At 41.1% G+C, this 25439-nt stretch overlaps 1 protein-coding gene across 2 annotated transcripts; it reads left to right on the forward strand.

Annotated features, from left to right (window-relative positions):
- The first annotated feature begins 377 nt into the window (after positions 1–377).
- Positions 378–25439, forward strand: map3k8 (mitogen-activated protein kinase kinase kinase 8). Of its 2 annotated transcripts, XM_052015586.1 has the most exons (8): positions 379–456; positions 5838–6441; positions 7422–7592; positions 9537–9798; positions 9906–10012; positions 16289–16441; positions 19659–19905; positions 23612–25439. In XM_052015586.1, exons 1-8 carry the CDS (start codon positions 434–436, stop codon positions 23737–23739), a joined length of 1695 nt encoding a protein of 564 aa, XP_051871546.1. In that variant the 5' UTR covers positions 379–433; the 3' UTR covers positions 23740–25439. The 2 variants fall into 2 exon arrangements, with proteins under 2 accessions (XP_051871547.1, XP_051871546.1); XM_052015587.1 differs by lacking the exon at positions 16289–16441 and having other exon boundaries at positions 378–456.

A 25439-nucleotide genomic window follows, 5' to 3' on the forward strand; every position in this document is an offset into this window, starting at 1 on the left:
GACATGGTCCATCCATTGGAGAAGAGTATAATTCAGGCCTCACTGGGCATGTTGGCCTGGGAGAGGATGCAGATATTGGTTCACTTAACCTTCCAATGAACTTGGAAGACTTTGTAGAGAGAGTAATGGTGAAACATCAACTGTGCATTGTGGTACGTAGTGTAGGCAGTCAAGGCCTCAGAAGCATAAAAGGGGGCATGGATCACCACTGCTCGTCGGACGAGTGCTGTTCTGGGTTTGAGGTCTTGATCTTCAAACCCCCATTTCCTTAATCGTCCAGAGTCTGTGCTGATGCACTGAAGACAACGGTGAATTTCATCATCATCAATGTCTGCCTTTTCTAAGATATGGCTTCCCAAGATATGGAGAGCAATTTACACACCTTCCAAGATCTTGCCATGAGCCTGTGTTGCTGGAGGGTTGTGTTGTGCACATGAAGGCTGACATCAGCAGAAGGTAAGATTACCCATGATTGACAACTTCCAATTATGTAGCTGCTTTAATGTAACAAAAATGTCCAGAAGTGCTTTGCTGAAGTATTATCAAACAAAGAAAATTGACATTGAACCATATAAGGAGATATTGGGACATACGACTAAAAGCATGGTTCAACAGGTAGGTTTTAAGGAGTGCCTTAAAGGGGGAAATGGAACTAGAAGGGCAGAAAGTTTTGGGTGGATTTCCTGTGCTTAGGGTCGCAGTAGCTGAAGACATGAATGCCAATGTTGGACAATTGGAGAACCACAGATGTCTTGGAGGGTTATAGGGCTGGAGCCTTGAACAGAGATAGGGAGCAGTGAGACCATGCAGGAATTCGGACAGCAAGCATGGTTGAAGGAGATGATGTGAGTTAGGACTTAGGAAGCAGAGTTTCGGGTGACTTTAGAACAATGGAGAGAAGATCGAAGGAGGCCAGCCCGGAGAGCACTATAACAGTCAAGTGTTGCAGTAAAGATGAAATGATGTAAGTTTCAGCAGCAGACAAATTGAAGCAAGGCCCGAATATAGCTGTGTTGTAGAGGTGGAAATGCACAGTTAAAGAGTTGACTTGAATGTGAAGTCCAAAACTCATCTCAAGGTCTAGTATGGCACTGAGTTTCAGTTTCAGAAAATTGATAGGGAGAGAAATGGAATAAGTTTGTGACAAGAATCAAAACTGATGGTTTTGGTCTTCCTAATATTTCTTTCCAATATAGATCCAAAGCTGGCTTGGTAATAGAGGGCATTGGTGGAGGATTGCTTATGCGATTGAAAGCCTATGACCAGAGATCAATGCCTTACTGTTTCTTGTATACATTAAAGACTTGGCTGTATGATTAGTATGTTTGCAGATGACATGAAAATTGATATTGTTGAAAAGGATAGTTTAGGCTACAGAACAATATTGATCAGTTGGATAGAGCTATGGGAGATGGAATTTGATTTTGGTAAGTGTGAAGTGATGTGTTTTTGGAGGTCTAATAAGAGTAGGACATGCAATATGAATGGTAGGGCCCGAGGGAGTAATGAGGAACAGACAGACCTTCATGTACCAGTCCACAGATTCCTGGAGGGGGCAGCACAGTGGTGAAGAAGGCATACTGGATACTGGCCTTCATTATCTGGGCATAGAATGTAAGAACAGGGAGGTTATGGTACAACTTCATAAAACTTTAGTTAGGCCACAGCTGAACTATTATGTGCAGTTCTGGTCACCACTCTATAGGGGGGATGTGATTGTACTGGAGAGTGTACAGATTTTGCCTGGGTTGGAGCATTTCAGTGATGTGGAGAGGCTGGGTTTGTGGGTTTGTTTTCCTTGGAGCTGAGGAGGCTGAGGGAGAATTTGACAGAGGTATACAAAATTATGAGGAGCATAGGCAGCAGGAAACTCTTCCCCGTAGCAGAGGTGTCTATAACTAGGGAACATAGATTTTAGAGCAAGGGGTAAGAGGTTTAGAGGGCATCTGAGGAAGAATATTTTCACCCAGAGGCCAGTGGCAATCTGGAACACACAGGCTGAGTTGGTGGCGGAGGCAGGTGTTCTCACTGAATCAGGATGAGCACTTGAATCACCAAGGCATGAAAGGTTACGGACTAAGTGCTGGTAAATGGAATTAGTATATAAAGTTGCTTGATAGTTGGCATGGTCATGATGGGCTGATGGGCCTGTTTCTACAATATGACGATAATATTTATTTGGAGGAAATTTCTTCTCAGCTAGTCCTTGGCATTAGGGCACCACCCACTTCTCCCTCCCAAGATCCACAAGCAGGAGCTTATTTTGACCCAGCAGGAATGATTTCCCCTTATCTCAGTCGTTCTCATAGAGGTACAAGAGACGGCAGATGCTGAAATCTGCAGCAACGCACAAAAAGTTGGAGGAACTCAGTGGGTCAGGCAGCATCTATGGGGGGAAATGTACAGTCGATGTTTTGGGTCGGGACCCTTCATCAGGACTGAAAGAGGGGAGATAGCCAGCATAAAAGGGTGGAGGGAGAGGGTGGAGCAAGAGCTGGCAGGAGATAGGTGGGTCCAGGTGAAGGGGTGACGGGCAGATGGGGAAGGGGAGAGTGGGAGTGGTGTTAGAAGCTGGGAGGTGACATGTGCCCATCACCCACACACTCCTCCAACTGGTTCCCCTCCCCACCTCCTTCCCTTTAATCCACACTCCACCTCCCTTTCCATCCAGATTCCATCATCTTCGGCACTTTGTCACTTCCACGTATCACCTCCCCCATCTGCCTATCACATCCCCCCCCACCAAACTGGATCCACCTATCGCCTGCCAGCCCTTGCTCCACTGCTTCCCTCCACCTGGCTGCTCCCCTCTATCCTTCAGTCCAGATGAAGGGTCTCCATCCGAAATGTCAACTGTCCACTTCCCTCCTTGGATGCTGCCTGACCTGTGGAGTTCCTCCAGTTTTTTGTGTGTTGCTCAATCGTTCTCTCATCTTTTTTTTTAAATTTTTAAAAAAAATTTTATTTACAGCGTGGTAACAGGCCCGTCTGGCCCAACGAGTCCGCGCCGCCCATTTTAAACCCAAATTAACCTACCCGTACGTCTTTGGAATGTGGGAGGAAACCGGAGCTCCCGAAGGAAACCCACGCAGACACGGGAGAACATACAAACTCTTTACAGACAGCGACGGGAATCGAACCCCGATCGCTGGCGCTGTAATAGTGTTGTGCTAACCGCTACACTATGGTGCCTGTCCACCTCTGTCAACCAACTTCCACATTCAGTGGACTAAATACCTGCTGTTTCCTGTACCTCCAATTGAATTGGTTTAATATTATCACATGTACTGAGGCACAGTGAAACTTGCATGCCATCCATGCAGATCATTTCATTACATCAGTGCATTGAGGTAGTATCAGGAAAAACAATAAGAGAAAGCAGAATAAAGTGTTGCAGTTACAGAGAAAGTGCAGTGCAGGCAGACTGTAAGGTGCAAGGCCATAATGAGGTAAATTTTGAGGTCAAGAGTCCATCTTATCATACTAGGGGGCCGTTCAATTGTCTTATAACAGCGGGATAGAAACTGTCCTTGAGCCTGGTGGTACGTGCTTTCAGGCTTTTGTATCTTTTGCCCGATGGAAGGGGGTGAAGAGAGAATCTCTGTGGTGGGTGGTGTCTTTAAGTATGTTGGCTGCTTTACTGAGGCAGCGAGAAGTGTAGACAGAGTCCATGGAGCCAAATACATTTAGCTCCCATTTTATTCATTCCAAAGGGATAATTCCCTCCACGACCCTCTGCTCCATTCTCCCCCACTCTGCTTCCCCTCCACGGCACCCGGCACGTAAGCACTGAAAAAGCAGAACCAGACCTTTAACCTCCCCACTGTGCTGGGGCCAAATATTTCTTCCAGGTTACACAGTAGTTTATTTTCTCTGCTTTATCCTTGGTTCAGCGTGCACTGTTTGGGGGGGTGACCAAATACAGACTGGCTATTGTATTTTTTTCCTCATTCAGTCTACATACGTAACCCTGAGGTTCCAGTCACACCTTGTTAATTGCACTATTTGGACAACATGATTCAGGGCAAATATAGTACTGAGCTGCCGAAGATGCTGCTCTTTAGCATGAGATATTAAAAATTCTAATGAAAATTCTTTAAAAAATTCCAATGTAATAAAAAACGGTGGAGGGGAGGGTGTGAAGTGGTGGTAAGGGGTTTGTAAACACCCTAGTACTGTAAACACATCAAAAATATAATAGGTCGCTGTCTCTTTACTATCTGTGGGATCTCCCTGTGTTCCCTGAGCTACATAATAGTTATTTTGTGACCATATCAATTAATTCCGTGACGTGCTTTCAATCATTGAAGGTATTCCACAGAGACAAGTGCGTCTTTTTGTCCACTCTCTTTCCTACACGTCCGCATTGCAAACAGGAATCAAACGTGAGTAATGGTGCAAAGTGAGTGTACTCGCTAAAGAAAAGCCAGATAAACACAATCCTCGAGTACAAAGAGCGAGCGTGACTGCTTCTGCTGCCGACATGTTGAGTTATTAAAACCCGTTTATATCACGACACTTGTCACATTACAGCGCGGCGATGCCTCGATTCCGTGCAGACGCGGCATTATACAGATCCAGTTATCTGAGGTTTGAAAACAGAAGATCTACATAGTAGGGGGAGGGGAGATAACGCTCTGCGTAATGTTGACGTGTGCTGGGCTGCGGCGCATTACACATACAGGCGATTTTTACTGGCAGTGGGAAAAAGTTTTAAGGTGCCCGTCCTCTCGGGGAGATGAAGTGACAACAAAATCATCCTTTGTATATTGTAGCTAAGACGACTCCAATGCTACCTACTGTGCAGACACTCCAACTCCCCCGAGCATTTTATATTTTTGCTTCATTACGTGAACACTGCAGTCCAAAGAATTAAAAGCCACGTATTACTACTAAGGGCTACCAGAGGCAACTTGATATTCGCCTCAAGCATTGCTTAAATGTACATTAGTAATTATTTGAATAGAGTGATATTTATTTAAGACATGGGATATTATTAAATTATTTGTAGCAACGAAGGGAACCAGACGTAAGCTCGATCCAAGCCGCGCTCGCAGCTGTTTTGACTGATCTTTAGTGGGCCCAGTCAGTGAGAACGGCAACAGTTCCGGCGCTTGGAGCGCCACGATAGTCACAGAGCTGGACCAAGCGACCTTCTTCCAGCGGGGGGTGGACGTGCAGGAATTTCCATACTCATTGCCTCACTGGCCTGTGCGCTGGGCGACGCCAGCTATTTGTATTTTCATTTTCTTTTGGGTGTCCGCTTCGGGTTGGTTTAGGCAAGGCGCCTCGCGAATGGGGTTTCTTCGTTAACGGGCAATTTGCTGCGTTTAGTTTGATCATTTCCACTCAATTCTTTGCAGACTCGCTACCTGTCATACAGGTTCCCTGTTAGTGTCTGCAGTCAGTGTGTGCGGGATCCATTTAAAAATACTTAAGCGACAACGCTTCGCTTTTGTTAAGCGTGGGTCAAGATGTTATACTGAGCGAACAGTTGGAGGAACTCAGTGGGTCAGGCAGCATCTGTACAAGGGAGATGTACAGTTGAGACCCCTTCGTCTCAGCATCTTGCGTGTTGCTCCAGATGCCAACATCTGCAGTCGCTCGTGCCTCTCTGTATTGCAACACGACAAAATCTGATCAAGTTTGTGTTCCACACCAATCTCCTTACTTTGCCTAAACCATGGCTGTTTAAATTGAATTAACAGTAATGGGATTAATATAAACCATTCCTTTAAAATAATTATCTGATATGATAGCATAAACTATTAATTCGCGGGTTTAGTCAGTGGCGGCTCTGCTGACATTGATGGTGTTGATATTTTCGTGCCTCTCAGGTCTGGGGCAACCCCTGGCCGGCTCTATACTCCGCCCCCGCGAGCTCCACGTCCTGAAACTTGCGAGGCAGCAACGCCCCGTTTTGTCGATGTGCCCGGGGATCCCAGCGCGTCACTCAATCTGACTCGCCAGCGAGCAGACACAGGATGGTTCCAGGCGTCGGGAGCAGCGGCAGGGCGAGTCCTGTGTTACCGAGCAGCCTGCTGTGCTGATGGTAACTGCCACCCACGGATATTCAGCACAGACGGCCGGGAGCGAAGGAAGGCGATGGATTCCATGTTGAGCGAGAGCATCGAGAACGCGAGCTTGGAACTGCTGCTGGAACGGATGGACGACATGATGGATGCCCTGGAGGTGCTTTACCCGCTGGAGGAGGGCACGGCGCTGTACCAGCAGAATCTCCTGGGGCTGACCCAGGGCTCCGATGAACTGGAGCGGGGGGTTCGAGAGCAGGGAGGCGGAAACAGCCTGCAACCGAACTTGCTCGCCACTGTCCGATATGGAACGGTAGAGGATTTACTCAACTTCGCAAATCAGGTGTCAAGCACTTCCCACAGCCTCAAACGGGAGAGAAACTACGAGGCAGGAGTCATGTTGAATAAGGTGAGGAATTTCAAAGTCCAACAACACTGTTATTCAAACATTATAGATTTATTTATGATAAGCAGTTAAGTATTTACTACGTGATTGTTTCTGGACTGATAACGCTGGAGGTTGCACTGAAGCGGATGTAGATTTTATTTTTAATGTATTGAACAGTGAAAGGAAAAATTGCGTTTATGTCGCTTAGGCACATTACAGCCACGTATGTGTTTTTGAAGGGTGGTCGCTATTGTAATATCGCGGCAAGATCCCACAGACGGCGGTGCTGTAAACGACCCAGATGGTCTGTTCTCGAAGGGTCTGTTTTCTAAATTACGTAGGGTTGGGGAATACATGTTCTCCTGGACAGTGAGACAAGTTCCTTGCACTAATGTAGGTAGCACTATGGGGGCCTGCACCTCCATCTGACGGAGAGGTAGAACCATACAGCACAGCTTATCCTTGCTCTATCAAGTATTGGTCCAGTATTGAAGTTCAATACTGATCTCATTTACCAGCACTTGATCCACAGCCTTCTATGCTTTCGCAATTCATCTGATGGTGTAGATACTTATTTAATATTGTGAGATGCTTTGTCTCATCCAGAAGATGGCACTTCTACCAGTGTAGTATTGCTCCATGGTGCACTGAAATGGCAGTAGAAAATATATTGCATCATAAACTAAATTTATTTCTCAAACTATCTGATGTGCTATTAATTGTTTATTGCATTTTTATCCATTTAAGGTGATGGGTTGTTGACATGAGGCTGAACTCTTTTTCTTATTGTAATTTTTGATGTTCTCAGAAGAAACAAAGGCTCGCATTTGTATCGCACTTTTCACATCAACCCTAAGTGTTTTACAATCAAAGTGCTATCACTGTGACAAAGTGAGGACAGCAGCTAATTTGCACACAGCAAGCTCCCACAAGCAGTAAAACCATAATGATCTGAGAATTTATTTCTGCCACGTTGAATTATCTATTCCTTTGCTTAACAGACGGATATAACTATCAACAATGGACGTTATCGGGTGGACACTGATGTTTCCTTGTTTCCATGGAAATTTGCCCATAGAAATATCGGCCCTGGCTACATTCCTCGAGGTACCTTTGGAAAATGCCACCTTGCACAGGACCAGAAGACAAAAAAGCGGATGGCATGCAAATTGGTAAGATGCAAGAGATTTTTCTAAATCAAAAATTCTCCTTTATAGAAATACACTTTCAACTTCAAAGAATGTAACTTTTTAACACCAAGTATTTACACAAACCAGTGTCTTTTGTAATAGAAATGTGTTGACACTATAAGCCAATTCCAGTTTGCTAAGTCTTAACATCCTCTGTTCAATATATCATCATATCCCATAGTCTCTCTTAGTAAAAAAAACAATTAGTTGACTGTTAACTCATGTATATTGTTCATTTTAGAGCCCCATTCCTGGAACTTGCACCATAGTTCTTTATGTAGAAATAATTCCAAGTGACTTCCCTTTTTACTCTTTGCTGCCTGCTTTAAATTTTAGCTCTGTCACCACAGTTAACAATTAGCCCAGATATGTTTTTTGCTAATTCTATTCTACCTCAATGTACTTATGCACGGCATATCTGTCTGGATGGCATGCAAAACAGAGGTTTTTCACTGTATCCTAGTACATGTGAAAATAATCAACCAGTAACCAATATTTTCATGCAGACGATGGTGCATCTCTGGAATTCTCGACTCAGTATATTGAGTTCATTCGAAACAGACATTTATAGATTTCTGGGAATGAAGGGATATGGGGATAATGCAGGGAAACAGCATTTTGATAAAAGTTCAGCCATGAGCTTGATGAATTTGGAGCAGGCTCTCAGGGCTAATGGTCTACTTCTGCTCCTAATTCTTATGTACTTATATTCTTATGAAACCTACTTGAAAATCAAATTTTAGTGTATGTTGCTGAACTACCTGAATGGTCTGTAGAATGTGAAACAACTACAGTCAAATTGCAATGCACATTTTTTTCACATTTAACTGTTTCATTATTTAATATGAGGGAGTATTTTGTAGATAAATGAGTATGTAGGACATCAACTAAAATACCAGGGTACTGCTACTTTCATCAGGGTAGGTATTGTCTAAAAAAATTAAATACATTTACAAATGTCCACAATAAATTGATAAGATATCTTTATTGGTCACATGTATATCGAAACACACAGTGAAATGCATCTTTTGCACTGAGTGTTCTGGGGGCAGCCCGCAAGTGTTGCCATGCTTCCGGCGCCAAAATAGCATGCCCACAACTTCCTAACCTGTACGTCTTTGGAATGTGGGAGGAAACCGGAGCACCCAGAGGAAACCTACATAGACACAGGGAGAATGTACAAACTCCTTGCAGACAGTGGCTGGAATTGAACCCGGGTTGCTGGCGCTGTAATAACGTTACGCTAACCGCTACACTACCATGCCTGCCGTCCTCAAATATCTGCATGTTATAATTGACGATAGTGATGAAAAGGCATACAAGTCCTCTTTCAGTTGGAAAGCTCAAAGGAAAAATAAAAAAAATACCAAAAAAATCAAAACAGGAGGAAAGTTTTTTATTTACAAACCATTATTTTAAAGAAAATCCTATCTTTGGTAAAAGTACCCTTAAATTCCTGCAATACATTTTTGTTGAGGGGATTCCCCAGAAAGGTCTTGCGATGACGTAGATTGTGAGCTAGTTTACTGATCTGTTTTGGCAAGAAGGGAACCCAATTCAGCACAGTTTTGTGTTGTTAGCTGATGGCATTGACAGAGATTTGTCTACTTGACTTCAGCATCCTTGGGGTAAGGATGTAATAGGCTGGCTAAGGGTCTCCTGTTTAGCATCTTATAATGTTGCTCATAAGTTTGCAGGTCAACAGATATGGAATGTGCAGCACTCCTTGACTGCTGAAACAGCTTCAACAGTCTATGTTCTCACATCAATGATATGACACACAATATTCCAGCTGGTATCAATGACCAGGAAAGGAAACAGGAAAAGAGGGGAAATAAATGTGCTTCTTTGTATTCTATATCATTTAAATATGTTTGCAAATCTAATATTTTAAATTATACAGTGCACTTTCTTTTCAATTCTAAGATACCAGTGGAATATTTTAAGCCTGCTGACATTAAAATCCAAGCACGGTTCTGCCACGAGAACATTGCAGAATTGTATGGCGCCTTACTCTGGAATGAGACCATACACCTTTTCATGGAGGCAGGAGAGGGAGGCTCCGTATTGGAAAAACTGGAAAGCTGTGGGCCGATGAAGGAATTTGAAATTGTCTGGTTGACCAAACATGTTCTCAAAGCACTTGACTTTCTGCATTCCAAAAAGGTCATACATCATGACATTAAACGTAAGTTATTATTTTTTTGTTATTTGTGAATAGCAACAAATCTGTTAAAGATGTTGGTCCATAAAAGGAATGCTGGAATGATAACTGATTTGGCCATTTCCTCACAGCCAGCAACATAGTTCTCATGTCAACCAAGGCAGTGCTGGTGGATTTTGGACTCAGTGTCCAGATGACTGAAGAAATCTACATTCCCAGAGATATTCGAGGGACAGAGGTGAGAATGAATATTCTGATACTAACACTTGAGTTATGTAAGCCAACATTGTTTTTTCTATCATGTTACATCTCTTGGATTGTTTCAAATTGGATGGCTTCAGTTTTGATGTCCTATCTGCATATTTCTGGAATATCAAATCTTCCACAATTTTGACAAGTATGCAGATAACTTAATACGCATTATGTTTTTTGAGTTCTTTGCAAACTGCTCTACAAAGTGGCAGTAGTTTTTCTCATACATTATGCTAACTGTACAGAAACCGTAGCAGAATCAACAGGTCTGTTATTTTGCTTGACATAGAACTGAGGTTTCAATTCCTTTTAGGGGTTTCTGATTTAAAAATAAATATATTTGGTGACACTGCTTTAATGATTTGGTTTGCCTGCATCTCTGATAACGTGTTCTTTTTATATAATAGTGGTATATTTTCACTAAATATTTTGTGAAGACCCTCCCCATCTTTGGTGACTACTTCTTTTTCAAATGATCTGTTCCATTTTCAGGAGCACACACATTTTGTGGTATATGATGGCAATGGCTAAGAAAAGGAAGTGTTTAGAGGGGGCCTTATGTAAAAGTGTAGAGAAGGTGGTAGAATGAAGAATAGAACAATGAAATTTTGAACCCAAGCATTCTTTTATTCAGCAAACATTTGCACCAAACAATTTTATCACATAATTCTCAGCAACTATTTTATGTGCAAATTTTTCAAGTGGGATATTGCAATATAACTAAGATAACGCGTAAAGATTTATAGAAAACTGAAGAAACAGAATCTTGACTAGGAGGCATGATTGCATATAACACAAGATGTGGGCAGCACGGTAGTGTAGCGGTTAGCACAACGCTATTACAGCGCCAGCGACCTGGGTTCAATTCCGGCTGCTGTCTGTAAGGAGTTTGTACGTTCTCCCCGTGTCTGCGTGGGTTTCCCTCGGGTGTTCCGGATTCCTCCCAGATTCCAAAGACATACGGGTTAGGAAGTTGTGGACGTGCTATGTTGGCGCTGGAAGCACGGCGACACTTGCGGGCTGCTGCCAGAACACTCTATGCAAAAGGTGCATTTCACTGTGTGTTTCAATATACATGTGACTAATAAAGATATCTTATAAGGATATGGGTTTGTGATATTGAATTCCAAAGATATATGGTTGTGAATCTTTTGAATTCTTTATCTCAGAGAATTATGGGGGCTTGGTCACTGACTATAGTTAAGGACCAGATAGGCAGACTTTTGAGCTATTAAGGATTCTAAGATTATGAGGAAGTTGAGGCCAAGATCAGAACAATGTGATCATGCTATATAGTGGAACTGGTTTGGGGTCTGTGCCTGCTTTTGTTTCTTGTGTTCTTATGAGTTGCTGTGATTTCTCAATGTATGATGTGTTGGTGGAAATGAGGCTGGTCAAGCACAGAGGGAGGAGTGAGGGGAGTCTAGGAATGTTTCAGTGGCTTCCCAGCAGAAAGCTACGCAGTGACGTGGGAAGATGTACAAAAGAATGTGGGCCCCTCAGCAGGGGAATGCCAAGGGTACTCATTGTAAAGATTCAGAGACATGTTCCAACTATCTCGGCTGATTACTAAGTACAAAATAGGGATGATATAGATGCAATCTCTAAGGCTGCACTCATTCTGGAACGGAACCAGAGTGTCAGATTGGCCCAAGCAATGTGCAAGGTCTGTTGAATTAACTGACCTCAGAACAGGAAGCAGTTTAAGTGATGAGTTTCAGTGCTCCTGGGATATGGAGGCTAAAGCATCTGCCAGGTTCTTTGCTTACAGTCATTATCCAGTCACAGCTGGGGATAAATAAGGACACTGCACGAGAATTTGTCAAAATGCCAAAATCCCAAGGAGATGTTGCCAACTATATTAAAGGTAAAAATATTGATAGAAAATTATTTGCATGAATAGAAATGAGTTTAACCAGTATTAATAGTAGTATTTCACCATTCATAAAAAAAACTTCCCATGATTTTTATTAAGCCATAGGAAGTTTTCTTTTTATGAATGGTGAAAATAAAGTCAATTCCAGTTAATGATGATAATCAAAAATCTGCAAATCCAAAAAAAGAACAGAAAATGCTGGAAACAGGAATTAGGAAATATCTATGGACAGAGTGACAAAGTTAACATTTGAGGTCAAATATCCTGGCAAGAACTGAGAGTAAAAATAGTTTAAGTTGCGGAGAGGACTAATGGATATCTCTCTGCAACTTAAAATGAACTTGCTTTCTCTATTTCCCAGTCTTGGTAAATGGTCCTTGACCTGAACTGTTAACTCTGTTTCTCTTTCCCCTTAGTGAAACTTGTTTCCAAGCATAAAAGGCAAAGAACTCATTTCTTAGATTCCAGATGGATTCCTTCCAAAAGGTTTTCCTTTTGATAACTGAGGAATAAATGATCCATTTTTCACCAGTAAAGAATTCATTCCAAGTAAAAGATAATGGATGGAATTACCCAAACAGATTTTATCTTATTCCTGTAAGTTACAGTAATAGTTTAAAAGCACAGATCTTTGTTTTCATTAGCTGCCTTTAGTCACACTTCTGACAAATTAATGAGTTTTTATTCATGAGTGCTGCCTGATTGGGTGCAAGTGGGATAAACACAGGTCCAGCAAAACAGATTTTACCATCAAACATGGATTCTAAAGTCTCTTAAACATAACATGTTGATTTCTATGTAGCTAGCAGAGGAAAAAACACGCTCTATCACTGGACTTCTCATGAAGTCCAGCGGCAAGGCCCAACTTTGATAGGATTTTCCAGTATTACCCTGGGGAATTGCCTCCCAGATACTGCACCAATCAGACATGCTGAATTATCTGAAAGCCCACAGATTTCACTGGAGATACTGCACTTGTGGGTAGGAGGCAATGAGGAAGTTATTTTTTAATAATTTTGTTTCAATGTTTGTGATTATTTGTGCGTAATTTTATTTTAAATGTTAACGACTTTTATGAAATTATTTACTTAAGTTTAAATAGGTTTTCAATGCCTAGGATTGAATCAGAATCAGGTTTATTATCACTGACATATGTCGTGAAACTTGTTGTTTTGCGGCAGCAGTACAGTGCAAGATTGTCCAAAGAAAGTAAAAATCTGTTAAATTTAATGGCAGTTTTGATGGACATCTAAGCTCCACCTTTAGCTTTGCAATCTGCTAAATTCTGCCATAGGTGCAGCAGGGGTGGAACCTCTGCACTCATGGCCTGGTTGTCATTCAGACCTTGCTACTTGACTCAAGGGTGTGAAAGATCTGTGAGATTGGCTCCCCACATCTGGGGCAAGTAAATGCATGTGCACAGAGACCATGGGTAGCAAGTCCAGGCAGCAAGTACGGTCCACAAGTTTTAAAATCGATGTGACCCACTGGTTGCATATAAAGGTTTGCTCAAAGTATTCATCGAATCATAGAAATATACAGCACAGAAATTGGCCCTTATTGCCCAACTTGTCCTTGCCAACCATGATGCTGATCTATGCAAATCCCATTTGGCTGCATTAGGCTCATATCCCTCTACTCCTTTCCCGCCCAAGTTTCTGTTGAAATGCATGGAATCATGGAGAAGTATTGTTGCTAAACACTTCTTGTAGATTTATTATTTTGTTTATCTGAAACACATATCACAGAACTTGTTAAAATTTTTATTTGTTATTTAATAATAATTTAATTGTTAGTAAACTTAATTTTTGGGGAAGTGACTGAAGAGGATTGATGGGGGCAGGGGGTAGACCTTGTCTCCATGGACTTTAGTAATGCCTTTGACAAGGTGCCACATGTTATACTAGTCCAGAAGATTAGAATACATGGAATCCAGGGTGAGATAGCAAATAGGATACACATTTGCTTGGTGATAGGAGGCAGAAGGTGGTAGTGGAGGATTTTTTTTAGATCGGAGACCTGTAACCAGTGGTGTGCCACAGGGATTAATTCTGAGTCAACACACAACTTGCTGGAGAACTCAGCGGGTCAGGCAGCATCTATGGGAGCAAATGGACAATCGACATTTCAACTGTTTGTTTCCCTCCATAGAGCTGCCTGACCCGCTGAGTCCCTCTAGCATCTCATGTGTTGCTCCAGATTCCAGCATCTGCAGTCTCTTGTGTTTCCATTTATGCTGAGTCCCCTGATTTGGACGATAATGTAGGTGGCATGATTAATAAGTTTGCAGATTACACCAACATTGGTGGTATGGTGGACAGTGAAAAAGGTTGACTGAGATCACAACAGGACAGTTGTCAAATGGGAAAGTGGGCAAGGGATTGTCTGATGTAATTTATCTCAAACAAGTGCAAAGAGATGCACTTTGGGAAGTTAAACCAGGGCAGAACATACACAGTGAATGGCAGACCCCTCTTGAGTGTTATTAAACAGCAAGAACTTGGGATACATGTACATAGTTTCCTGAAAGTAGTGACACAGGTGGACAGAATGGTGAAGAAGTTGTATGCTATGCTTACCTTCATTGGCCAAGGCATTGAGGATAGGAGTTGGGATGTCATGTTACAATTGTACAAGTCGCATTTGGAGTATTGGGTGCAGTTCTGGTCGCCACACTATAGGCAGGATATGATTAAGCTACCGAGGGTGCAGAAAAGGTGAACAGGACTCTTGCCCGGACTGGACGGTTTGAGTTTTATAAGGAGCGATTGGATAGGCTGGAACTGTTTTCCCTGGAGCGAAGGATACTGAGCCTTATAAAATTCTTATAGAGTTTACAGAGCTTTATAAAATGAGGAGCATAGGTAGGGTAGATAGTCATAGGGTAAGGGAGTCTAAAACTAGAGGGCATAGGTTTAAGGTGAGGGCAGAAAGATTGAAAGAGGCTCTGAAGGGCAAGTTTTTCAGACAGAGGGTGGTGGGTATATGAAACAAGCTGTCAGAGGAAGTCATAGAAATAGGTACAATTACAATGTTTAAAAAACGTTTGGACAGGTACATGAATAGGAAGGGTTTAATGGGATATGGGCCAAATGCAGGCAAATGGGATTAGCATAGATAGGCATCTTGGTCAGCATGGACAAGTTGGGCTGAAGGGCCTGTTTCCATGCTATATAACTCTGCGAATCTCTAATTAATTTAGGTGTGACCTAGCTGTGGTATAGGGTTTATCCAAGTTTTGATTACACACCTGAGGCAAATCTGTCTAGTGTCTCCAACAAATATGTGCTAGCCTAAAACCTCCAGGTGGGATTGCAAAAGAATGTGAGCATTATGAACAGAATAAAACATGGAATAAGGTATAATATATAAGGCGCAAATATTATATTTGGTCACAAAATTGAGCAGTAGTGCTTATGATCGATCTTTATGCCATTCCAACAACTTCCTTTACCTGTCTTTTTAAATTCAAGTTCTCAGACTGACCCAGTGGGATCTTAAGATTTATGGATTCCTAACCCAGTAACACTGTGATTATGTCATACTATTTAGCTTCCATTTACTGATTTACAGAACATTGATCACAAAATATTTGCAATAATTATAAAATAATTTGACTTCACGGTCTGCAGTGAATATACTTTTTAAACATCATATACTTGTGTAGCATATTGAAGAAAGGTAGAAGTGTTTCATATAGGCTGTTGATATATTTGGTACAGTGGATTCAGTGGGCACACTATGACTATAAATATTCTGCTGCTGCCTTGTACTCTATGTTCCTTTTCAACTGATTAATATGGCATTAAATCTACATGGTGTATGTAGAAACTGCTCTACTTTTCTGTTTTGTGCTGTAGTAAACAGGAGGTGATCTAGATGGGAAAGATGAACAGAAGCTCATTCTGAAGTTTTGTTTCACAGTTAAAGGGGAAAATCGTGATGGGAGTAACTCCTCTGAATGTGAAACATTTTCTACTCACTGTTAATGGTATTGATGAGCAGATCCTTGTATGTCTAAACACAGAGTATGACTCTCATGTTAAATGCTGAAAACTGGACATAGATTGCAGGATCTGATCTGTGTAGAAAGATTTTGCATCCGCCAGACAAAAAATAAATTAATATTATCTGAATTCCATGTGAAAGCCTTTTGGCCATCAGTTCAATGTGATAATCCAGAAGTAAGACTGGGTAGTAATGATTTCATATTTAAGGTGCCTAATTCTATGGTCACTAAACATTCTTACCACAGATGTGTGTTATATGGATGGAAGGTAAAAGCATTTGTATCCTCAGTGGTTCTGCAATTGCCAAATGGTAAGACATTTTGAGAGTGATTATAAGCCAAAAATTAACCATAGATTTATATTTTTTTAATTTTAGTTTTATATGAGTCCAGAAGTTATTACCTGCAGAGGACATTCAACAAAATCAGACATCTACAGTCTTGGTTCTACCATCATCCACATGCAGACTGGGAATCCACCCTGGGTGAAGAGATATCCTAGGTCAGCCTACCCATCTTATCTGTACATTGTAAGTTTCTACCACAACAGATATGAATAAAAAGTAGGGATTGTTTCAAAGTTAAACAACTTTTTAATCAAACAAACACAGTGTTTATCAAGATAATCTACATGGATCAAAGAAATAAATTGTTTGATTTGCAGTGTTGAAATTGGTCCCTATAATTGAAGCAAAACCTTGGATTCCTATTTTAAATTGGGTGTGTGGCCTAGGCACAAATTACAGGAAACCAATAACAGAACAAGTGAAGTAAATCAAAGAGATGGTGAGACTGGGAAATATTAACAGTCAAAGAGCCTGAGCATCTTTGTACACAAACCACTGAAAGCTAACATGCAGTGGGCATTTCGGAAGGCAAATGGTATGTTGGCCTTTATTGGAAGAGTACTTGAATACAAGATAGGGACGTCCTACCACAGTTATATAGGGCCTTAGTGAGATCACACCTAGGGTCCTGACTACAGCCTTGGTCTCCTTAACTAAATGTACTTGCTATGAAGGGAGTTATTGTGAAGGGGTCAATAGGCTGGTTCCAGGAATGGAAGGTCTATCACAGGAAAAATTGAGTAGACCATGTAACAATTCACCAGAGGTTAGAAGAGCAAGAGTATCTCATGGAAACGTACAAGATTCTTAGAGGGCTCAACAAGGTAGATAGAACGTGGAACAGTATAGCACAGGAACAGGCGCTACAGTCCAGGGTCTGCACTGAACATGGTGCCAAACTAAACTAAATCTCTTCTACCTGTACATGATCCCTATCCCTCCATTCCCTGCACGTTCATATATCTATCTAAAAGCCTCTTATCTAAAAGTCTTCCATCACTAACCCAGCAGCCCGTTCCAGGCATCTACCACTCTCTGAGTAAAAAAAAACTTGTCCTACACATCTCCTTTAAACTTTTCTCCTCTCACCTTAAATGCATGTCCTCTAGTATTTGACATTTTACACTGGGAGAAAGATTCTGACTGTCGACCCTATCTGTGCCTCTCATACTTTTATATACTTCTATCAGATATCCCCTCAGCCTCTGACGCTCCAGAGAAAATAACCCAAGTTTGTCCAACCTCCTTATAGCTCTTACTCTCTGATCCGGAAAGCATCCTGATAAACCTCTTCTGCACCCTTTCCAAAGTCTCCACATCCTTTCTGTAATGGGACGACCAGAATTGCACATAATAGATACAAAAAGGATGTCTACCCTGCCTAAGGAGTCTTGAATTAGAGGTCACAGACTCAAGACAGGGGGTATCCCATTTAGGTCTGAAATGAGGAGAAATCTCTTCACTCAGAGGGTGGTAAATCAGTGGAATTCCTCATCCCAGAAATATGTGGATGATCAGTCATTGTTTGCATTCAAAACAAGAGATTGATATTTTGCTGGATATTAAATGAATCAATGAATGGGGACAACACAGAAAATGAAGCTGATGTACATCAGCCATGATCTTGTTGAATGGCTGTGCAGGCTTGAGGGACCAAATGACCTACTTCTAATCTTACACTCTTTTGATATTGCCGTCTGATGCTAAAGGGAATGTAATGTTACCAAGTGAGGAATAAAGAATGAGAGAGAAATTTGTCTGCAGTTGGAGGCTAAATGGTCACTAAAGAATCAGCCAATTTAGTACTAATAATCAAAAGGCAAACTCTACTCCCATCAGCTTAAATGAAACATTATCGAAGTAATTTTGATGAGAAAGAATACTTTCAATACATTGAGGCAAATGGAACAACTGGGATCTGAGTGAACAGAGCAAACTGATTATTTCCTAACCAATCAGGTTAAAGGATTGAGAATTGAAAAAGATTAAGGAGAACAGTGAATTAAAGTTGGTGACCTTAGTTTCAGGTCAGGTATAGAAAGAGAAGGAAAGAGCAAAAGAAAGAAAAACATAAGATTAGGGATAAATTATATTTAACATTTAAGAAGTGTCCAGTAAAAATTAGTAAATATAGGACTGAACCCCTGTGCTTTTAGTCACTAATTTTCAGTGCCAGAAAACTTGATTTGTAGGAAATAACAATGACCACACCATTAAAAGGGCATTTGTGCTTGTAATCTCAAAACTGAACTTTCAGTAGTATGTTCAGATCATATTTATTGATCTGCAATATAGTTCTTCCCAATAAGCCATACATTAGCTCTTCCTCCAATTAGAAAGCAAACAATGTCCAAGCATGCGGACAATGAAAGCCTCAGATTTGACCAGATGAGCCTCTTTGGCAGTCCCTGCCAGGTGGTAGAGGGGTAAAGGCCAGCAATGATCCCACTCCTATTCAGATATTCATGCCAAATAACAAAGAATAACAATTTTGATAGGAAGCACAAGGTTCCTGGCTGAGGCCCCCACCTAAAGGGGATCCAAAGTATAATAGTTATCAGGAAAAGGGAGGGGAATCAATGGCCATTTAGGCTGTGTCTTGTAATGAGGTGTATGCAAGTTTAGGAATTTGATTCCTGGCAACTGTGAGTCAGACCACGACCAATTACCATTGTTCAAAGAGTAGAGCAGAAACTGGGTAAGAGAAGGACATCAGACAAAGCAGAATTCCTCTTGGTTGCTTGAAGAGAAATATCTAAAGAAGTCCAGTGACTGTCTCTCAGCTTTCTGAGTGAAACATTGACCAGTAGCTCCGGAGGACCTGCATGAAAACAAATAACAGAAGTGGAAGTAATAAAGGAATAAATGTTTATGCGAATCTACTAAAACTTACTGACAACCTGAATGACATGAAAATGGCAGGAAAATTCCCTGCAAGTTTCCTGTTTTATGGCTTGTTCCTCTAAGTCAAAATGGAGGGGCAAAGAGTAACAATTAGAAATAAAAATATTTTTGATATAAAACCAGAAAATACTGGAAGCGCTCAGCAGGTCCGGCAGCATCACCAGAAAAAGGAAGAAAGGTAAAAGATCCCTCATTTACAAGGTTCTGATGAAGGGTCTTCGACCTATTTCTCTTTCCACTGCCTAACCTTCTGAATGCTTCCAGGATTTTCTGCTTTTATTTATTTTCAATAGCCTGCAGAAGCAACTAAGGTACTGGAAGCTGTTTGGTTTTAATGAAATCAAAGCATCAAGAGGAGAGGAGAGGAGAGAAAGTTAATGAGAATGTATGTTGCAAATATAAAAGTATCAAGTATAAAAATACATTCCTTATTTCCTCTTCTGGTTTGTAAAATTTACAAGTTTATTTTTGGTAAATTCTATTCCTTTTGCTGAAGATCCACAAACAGGCTCCACCATTAGAAGACATTGCAGAGGATTGCAGCTCGGCCTTGAGGCAATTCATTAAAGCCACATTAGAGAGAAATCCAAAGGAACGCTGGTCTGCAGGGGAGCTGCTGAAGCATGAAGCACTGAGTCCACCACCGGAAGATCAGCCACGCTGCCAGAGCCTCGACTCGGCTCTCTTTGAGTTAAATCGTACCTTCAGGAGAAAAGAGCTGGAATTGCCTGAGCAAATTTGTGGTACGTCCTTTCATTTTCTTAGGGCTGTGGGAAATAGCTTGGAAATGAGTTGAGTGCATCATTTTAACCCCACACAAGTTGTGAAACCGAAAGGATTGGGTAGTGTTCATTATTACGCTGGGAAGTGAAACTGCCATTGCACCCAATCCCATCAGTGTGACGATGAGCGAGTTAGGATAAAGTTGTAGCCCCACCTCACCGCTCCATTAACTTTAACGTACTCCATCGACAAAAGGAAAAGCTGTTGAATCCTTTGTACAGGATCTGACTGCAGTAATTAGTCTCACCAATTTTATGTTGGGGAGGGTGGAAAGTGATCCAGAGCTTCTACTTCTGATCCTGCTGATCCATCATTGACTGAGGAGAGAGTGCTATTATCTCTGATTCCCTCCAACCCTTGCCCATTATCACAGTGAAATAACCTGCATCCCTTCTCTGTGTGAGTTCCTGTGAACCAACAAATACAAAAATCCATTTGAGGAGAATTTCTCAAGCTCTCTAGGGTCTCCATAGTGGTTTATAGTAGAGGAACTCCTTTGTGGTAAAGTACGAAACACGGTGACTAATTCTGCTCAGATTTCCCACAGTAGCAATTACAAAGTCCAGATGATCTTGACAGTGGGGGAAGAGTGAGACTAATTTTCCAAATGTCCTTCAAGTAATGTCACAGGATTTTTGACATCTACCTGAGAGCAGACTAGTTTAACAAGGCTTTGATTTAATGTACCATCCGAAAGTTGGCACCTCCAACAATGCAGCATTCCTCAGTAATTCACTGAAGGGCCTACACTTGATCATGTGCTTGTATAAGGAATGCTTACTAACCTACAGAGGGTGGATCCATCTGAGTAATAGATGCCAGGGCCTTGAGAGAAGGCAATATATGATGGGATAATAATCAGAAAGATATAATTGAGAATAATTCCTATAGCCAAACACACAATTTTGAGTATCTCCATTCAATTTCAGGATAAAATTATGATTTATTGGATTGATTGGAGTATTAGACATACAAACAGAGGTAGAAAACACATTGACGGGAAGAATATCTCAATGACAACGGTTAGCTTCAACACTTAGGCACAACATTTCCACTGTTTATGATATTTAATAAATAATATGCTTGGGTTAAGAGGGAATGTAAAGACCTTGTTTAAATAACAAACAAAGGCATGTCATCTGAAGGCATTAACTGGTTTGTTCAAAATAACAAAAAAGGAAGTTGTACTTACACTGTGACCTGGGTGGCTAAATCTATTGTCCCAATACAAGACTTGGCTGAGTGTAATTTGCAGCCCACACGTGTCACCTTACGCTGGTAGGATATCTTCCTTTGCTTCATTTTTTCTGAAGGTACTGATCAAATGCAAGACGTTTTAAACTGAACACTCAGCTTTGCATTTACCATCAGTTCCATCCTCACTTTCAGATTTTCTGCTTCCCTATCCCTATTGTTCAGACTATGCTGTACCCTGAGAATGATAGATGAGACTACTGGCAGTGACATTCCATGGTGTTTTATTAGTTCTATGTGCTTGGGATGATATTATTTAACCGCAGCAACAAACAATCTGCTGGAAGAATTCAGTGGGTCAAGCAGCATCTGTGGGAGGGAAGGAATTGTTGATGTTTCGAGTTGAAACCCTGCATTTCAACCCAAAATGTTGACAATTCCTTTCCCTCCACAGAGGCTGCTCGACCTGCTGAGTTCTTCCGGCAGATTGTTTGTTGCTCCAGATTTCATCATCTGCAGTCTCTTGTGTCTCTGAAAATATTTTACTTTTCATTTTTGCACTTGATCCTGTCCAAAATAATGGCAACCAAATTTAACTGTTAATCTGCAGGGAGAAAATACGTCTCTGAGGTAATTTCTATGTGATATACAAAGAGGCATTCAGCTGATTTTCTCTGGTAGTTCAAATACCAATCCCATCAGTCCCATTCCCCAATTTATTTCCCTGAATTATATTCTCTGACACGTGCCTTTAATACCCACTCTGATTCTCCCACCAGCCACTTAATTTAGGAGCAGGTTACAGTAGCCAACAGCCAGCACAGATGAGGGAAGAAGACACAGTACCCAAGGGAAATCCATGCAGTCACAGGGAGAATGTGTAAACTCTATACAGGTAGCACTGGAGGTCAGAAGCGAACCTGAGTCACTGGAGCTGTGATTTGGGATTAAACATTCTGCTTATGTAGACGATAAGATAGGTTCACTGTACAGCAAACATGCAAATCTGTATATAAATCACTGGTTCTTTTCGTGAACTTGTATGTCTCCTTCCTCATCCAAGGCACTTTACATGAACCATTGAACCAGCTCTGATTTTTCAAAAAATATTTTTGAATATACAGATGGAAGTTGGGTTTGCTTCCATGCACTGAGTAGATATTTAGATCTCATACACAGCAAGCAGAAGGAACATCCTCCACAGATAGTACTAGTGATTTAAGGCAACTCTCATAAGAAACTGGGAGTAAGAGTTTGGTCATTGTTTTGCAGTAGCACAGGTTACATTGTTTGCAAGTTTTATACTTGATTGGGCTCTTTTGTCAGCATTCTGCTGTGTGTTTACAGAAACAAAGGTATGATGTGGATATCCCTTTAATAAAGCAGAATAAAGCAGTTGTTTGACTAATATAAGGTATACAAAAAGAAAGCACAGAATTTAAATGTAACAAATGGAAGCTTTCGCTGCATAGCATCTTCTGGGAAAAGAGATTAGGTAAACAATCCTATCCACTGTTATATTGTAAATATAATCTCAACACTATCCTTGAGGGCTGTACTGAGAAGTAATGTTACCAAACCTGTTTTGCACCAGTAGCCTGCACAGCACTATGCCCACAGCCATAGTGAATACCATCAATCCATGCTGTGTTTGTTGTGTCAAACATTAACCAAGATTCTGAGGCCAAAGAGGGCAGGGAGCAAACAGATTGCTGGTAACTGGGAGGCTGCAATCAGGCCAACTATGGTTTCTACCCTGCATGAAAGAAAAGTTTTGCTGGAGTGGTAGGAGTGGGTTCCTGCTTCCATTGTCTAGGATCGTTCTGAGGTGAGTTTTTAGGGATTTCCCAGGCTACCCAGCATGTTCTGCTCATTACATCCACATTATTCATGCCAGTTGAGCTGCCAAGGGCTCTGTTTTGGACATGCTGCTCTGCCATTCCTCTGGAGGTTACAGCTCCCTGATCCCAGTGCAGGAATAGGTCCTTGCTGCAGAAAGGATGACCCTGGGCTTTGCCTGGTTACTGACAGATTCCTGTTCGCCACACTGCTCCCTGCAGAGCACAGACCCTGGAATTTCAGAGTCACTTGGTTCAACTCATATTTGCCTTCAGGGCCCATCAGGAGGAGTCCTGATGCAGGGTTTCAACCTGAAACATCGACAATTGCTTGACTCCTCCTGATGGGCCCTGATGCAGGATCTTGATTTGAAATGTTGACAGTTCTTTCCTCCTACTGATATTGCTCAACCCGCTGAGTGCCTCCAGCAGATGATTGTTTCAACTGTGACTTGCTGGCCAGAGAAATTGCAAAAACTGCCAGGCTGAAGTTTGAGAGTTGAGACCCTGATGATGAAACAATAAATGTATTCTTGTTTTCTTTCAGGCCTATAACATCAGATTTTGTCTTCTTGAAGCTTAAAAGAGATCTGTACACCTTGATTATCCTAACTTTCCTTTACTTTCATTCCAGATAATTCCATATGCAGCACAGAAGAATCAACCGTGGGAAAACGAAACCGCTCTCTTTATATTGACTTTGGTGCCTTGGCTGGATATTTCAACATAATCAGGGGCCCTCCGGGTTCAGAATATGGTTGATTTTTTTCTTTTAAAGCTCCAAGATGCTCCTTAGCCTGTCAGGCTTAGAAAATGTTGTAAACAGCTAGAGGAATTAGCAACCAGCTGTAGTTGTGTAGATTCAGAGGTGTAAGTTGGAGGGTGGACAGGGTGGGTGGGGAGGTTGTGACGGTGTGTGGGGTCACATTTTTTTTCATCATTCTTACAGCAGCATTAAGAAAAAAAGTTTTTAAACAAAAATATTTTATCACAAATGTATTTTATCCAGTTAACATCCATTGTGCTGTGTTCTTAGTGTGAATGGTATCGCAAGAGTGCAGCATGAGGAAGACAAATTTTCCTCAATTTTCCGCAACAACTCAGTTTTCCTCTGTTGCAGCTAGTGGTTTGAATGATGGATCAATGCTCCTGCTCACTCTCTTTGTTTTCAGTGATGATCGCTGATTAATGTATTTCACTAATGAAAAGTTACTCAAAATGATGAGAGTAAGACTTGTCGAAATACGTGTTCCTATGGAAACAAGAGCATGTATATAATGAATGCCATGCAGCCAACTGAATTGCACACAAAGTGTGTTGTGGGTTCCTAGTAACCCAGTAGCTCTGTAAATGTTGTGAGCTGATAGTTCTAGTATACCCTATGGGAAGGGTTAGCCTCTGCTTTGTTCTGCAACTAATTAAGGAATTGTGCAAGCACTCCATGTGTTAACAATATGCTGTGTATTATTGTCATATTATTTCATCAGCTGCTAAAATGAAAATCAGTGAAACAGCAAGATAGTTCTCCCTGTTACATATGTAACATATCAGTGTGTCGTAACTTCTAATATGTTATTATTGGTTTTCTTTAATGATGTTGTGTGCTGAATAATACAAGTTAATTTAGTGCAAAGAAAAGCTCTGAGAATGTGTGCAGCTGAACTAAGCCAACATTATGTACTGTACTGATGCCTGTAATGTTCAAATCAATGTGAGTCTACAGATAAGTACACTGTTTATGATATTTGCCCAGTTATCTAATGGCTTGGATTAATCAAGAGATCATGTGAGATCAAATTCTATTAAAAAGGAGATAAGGAACAGGTGTTATTGAACTGTCTTGGAAATTATTGAGCTATTGCAAAAACCAGCCAGTTCTTAAGAGAACAAATGCCTATAAATCAAGTTTCACTCCCTTTTTGTGCACTTAGAGCACCCAAAGAGAATAATAAAATTGGATGAAAATCCTTTAAAGGCAGGTCAATGGCAGTTACACACAGATTATAATGGGATCCTGAATATAAATCACTTCTGCACATAAAAATGTGTAATAATAGATCCAACTTCTGGGCCAATTATCATGACCCAGTTGATGTTGAACATGACTCCAGGCACATTGAAGTGGTGACCATGTTAAGCAAATCACTCTAATCAAGTGGTTTAAAAAAGCACCCCCACCACATTCTCAGGCAATAAATGTTGGCCTCAGTAGAAATTCCAACATACTGAGAATAAATTCAAGAGCTGAAAGTACACACCTTTTATAAACATCCATCATAATCTTTTTGCATCAAAATTGTTGGCCTAGGTCTGACTAAGTTTACTATGTCTTACTGAAAATGTAGATTTGAATCTTGCAGGCACCCATAATGTATAAATTGATTCAGGTTGTGTTTGAGTTTTCTGGTTCTACATCTTTGTATCACTGCTTTACAGTCAAATAAAATATGTCTAAGACTCCA

The sequence above is a fragment of the Pristis pectinata genome, chromosome 5 (assembly GCF_009764475.1).
Source record: "Pristis pectinata isolate sPriPec2 chromosome 5, sPriPec2.1.pri, whole genome shotgun sequence".
Taxonomy (NCBI): Eukaryota; Metazoa; Chordata; class Chondrichthyes; order Rhinopristiformes; family Pristidae; genus Pristis; species Pristis pectinata.

What these genes read in the sequence shown, in the direction of transcription:
- map3k8 (XM_052015586.1), top strand. Translation starts at nt 434, where the DNA reads ATGAAGGCTGACATCAGCAGAAG. An exon ending in CAGGAGTCATGTTGAATAAG is followed by an intron (nt 6,442 to 7,421) that starts GTGAGGAATTTC and finishes TTTGCTTAACAG; the next exon opens with ACGGATATAACTATCAACAA. An exon ending in ATTGCCTGAGCAAATTTGTG is followed by an intron (nt 19,906 to 23,611) that starts GTACGTCCTTTC and finishes CTTTCATTCCAG; the next exon opens with ATAATTCCATATGCAGCACA.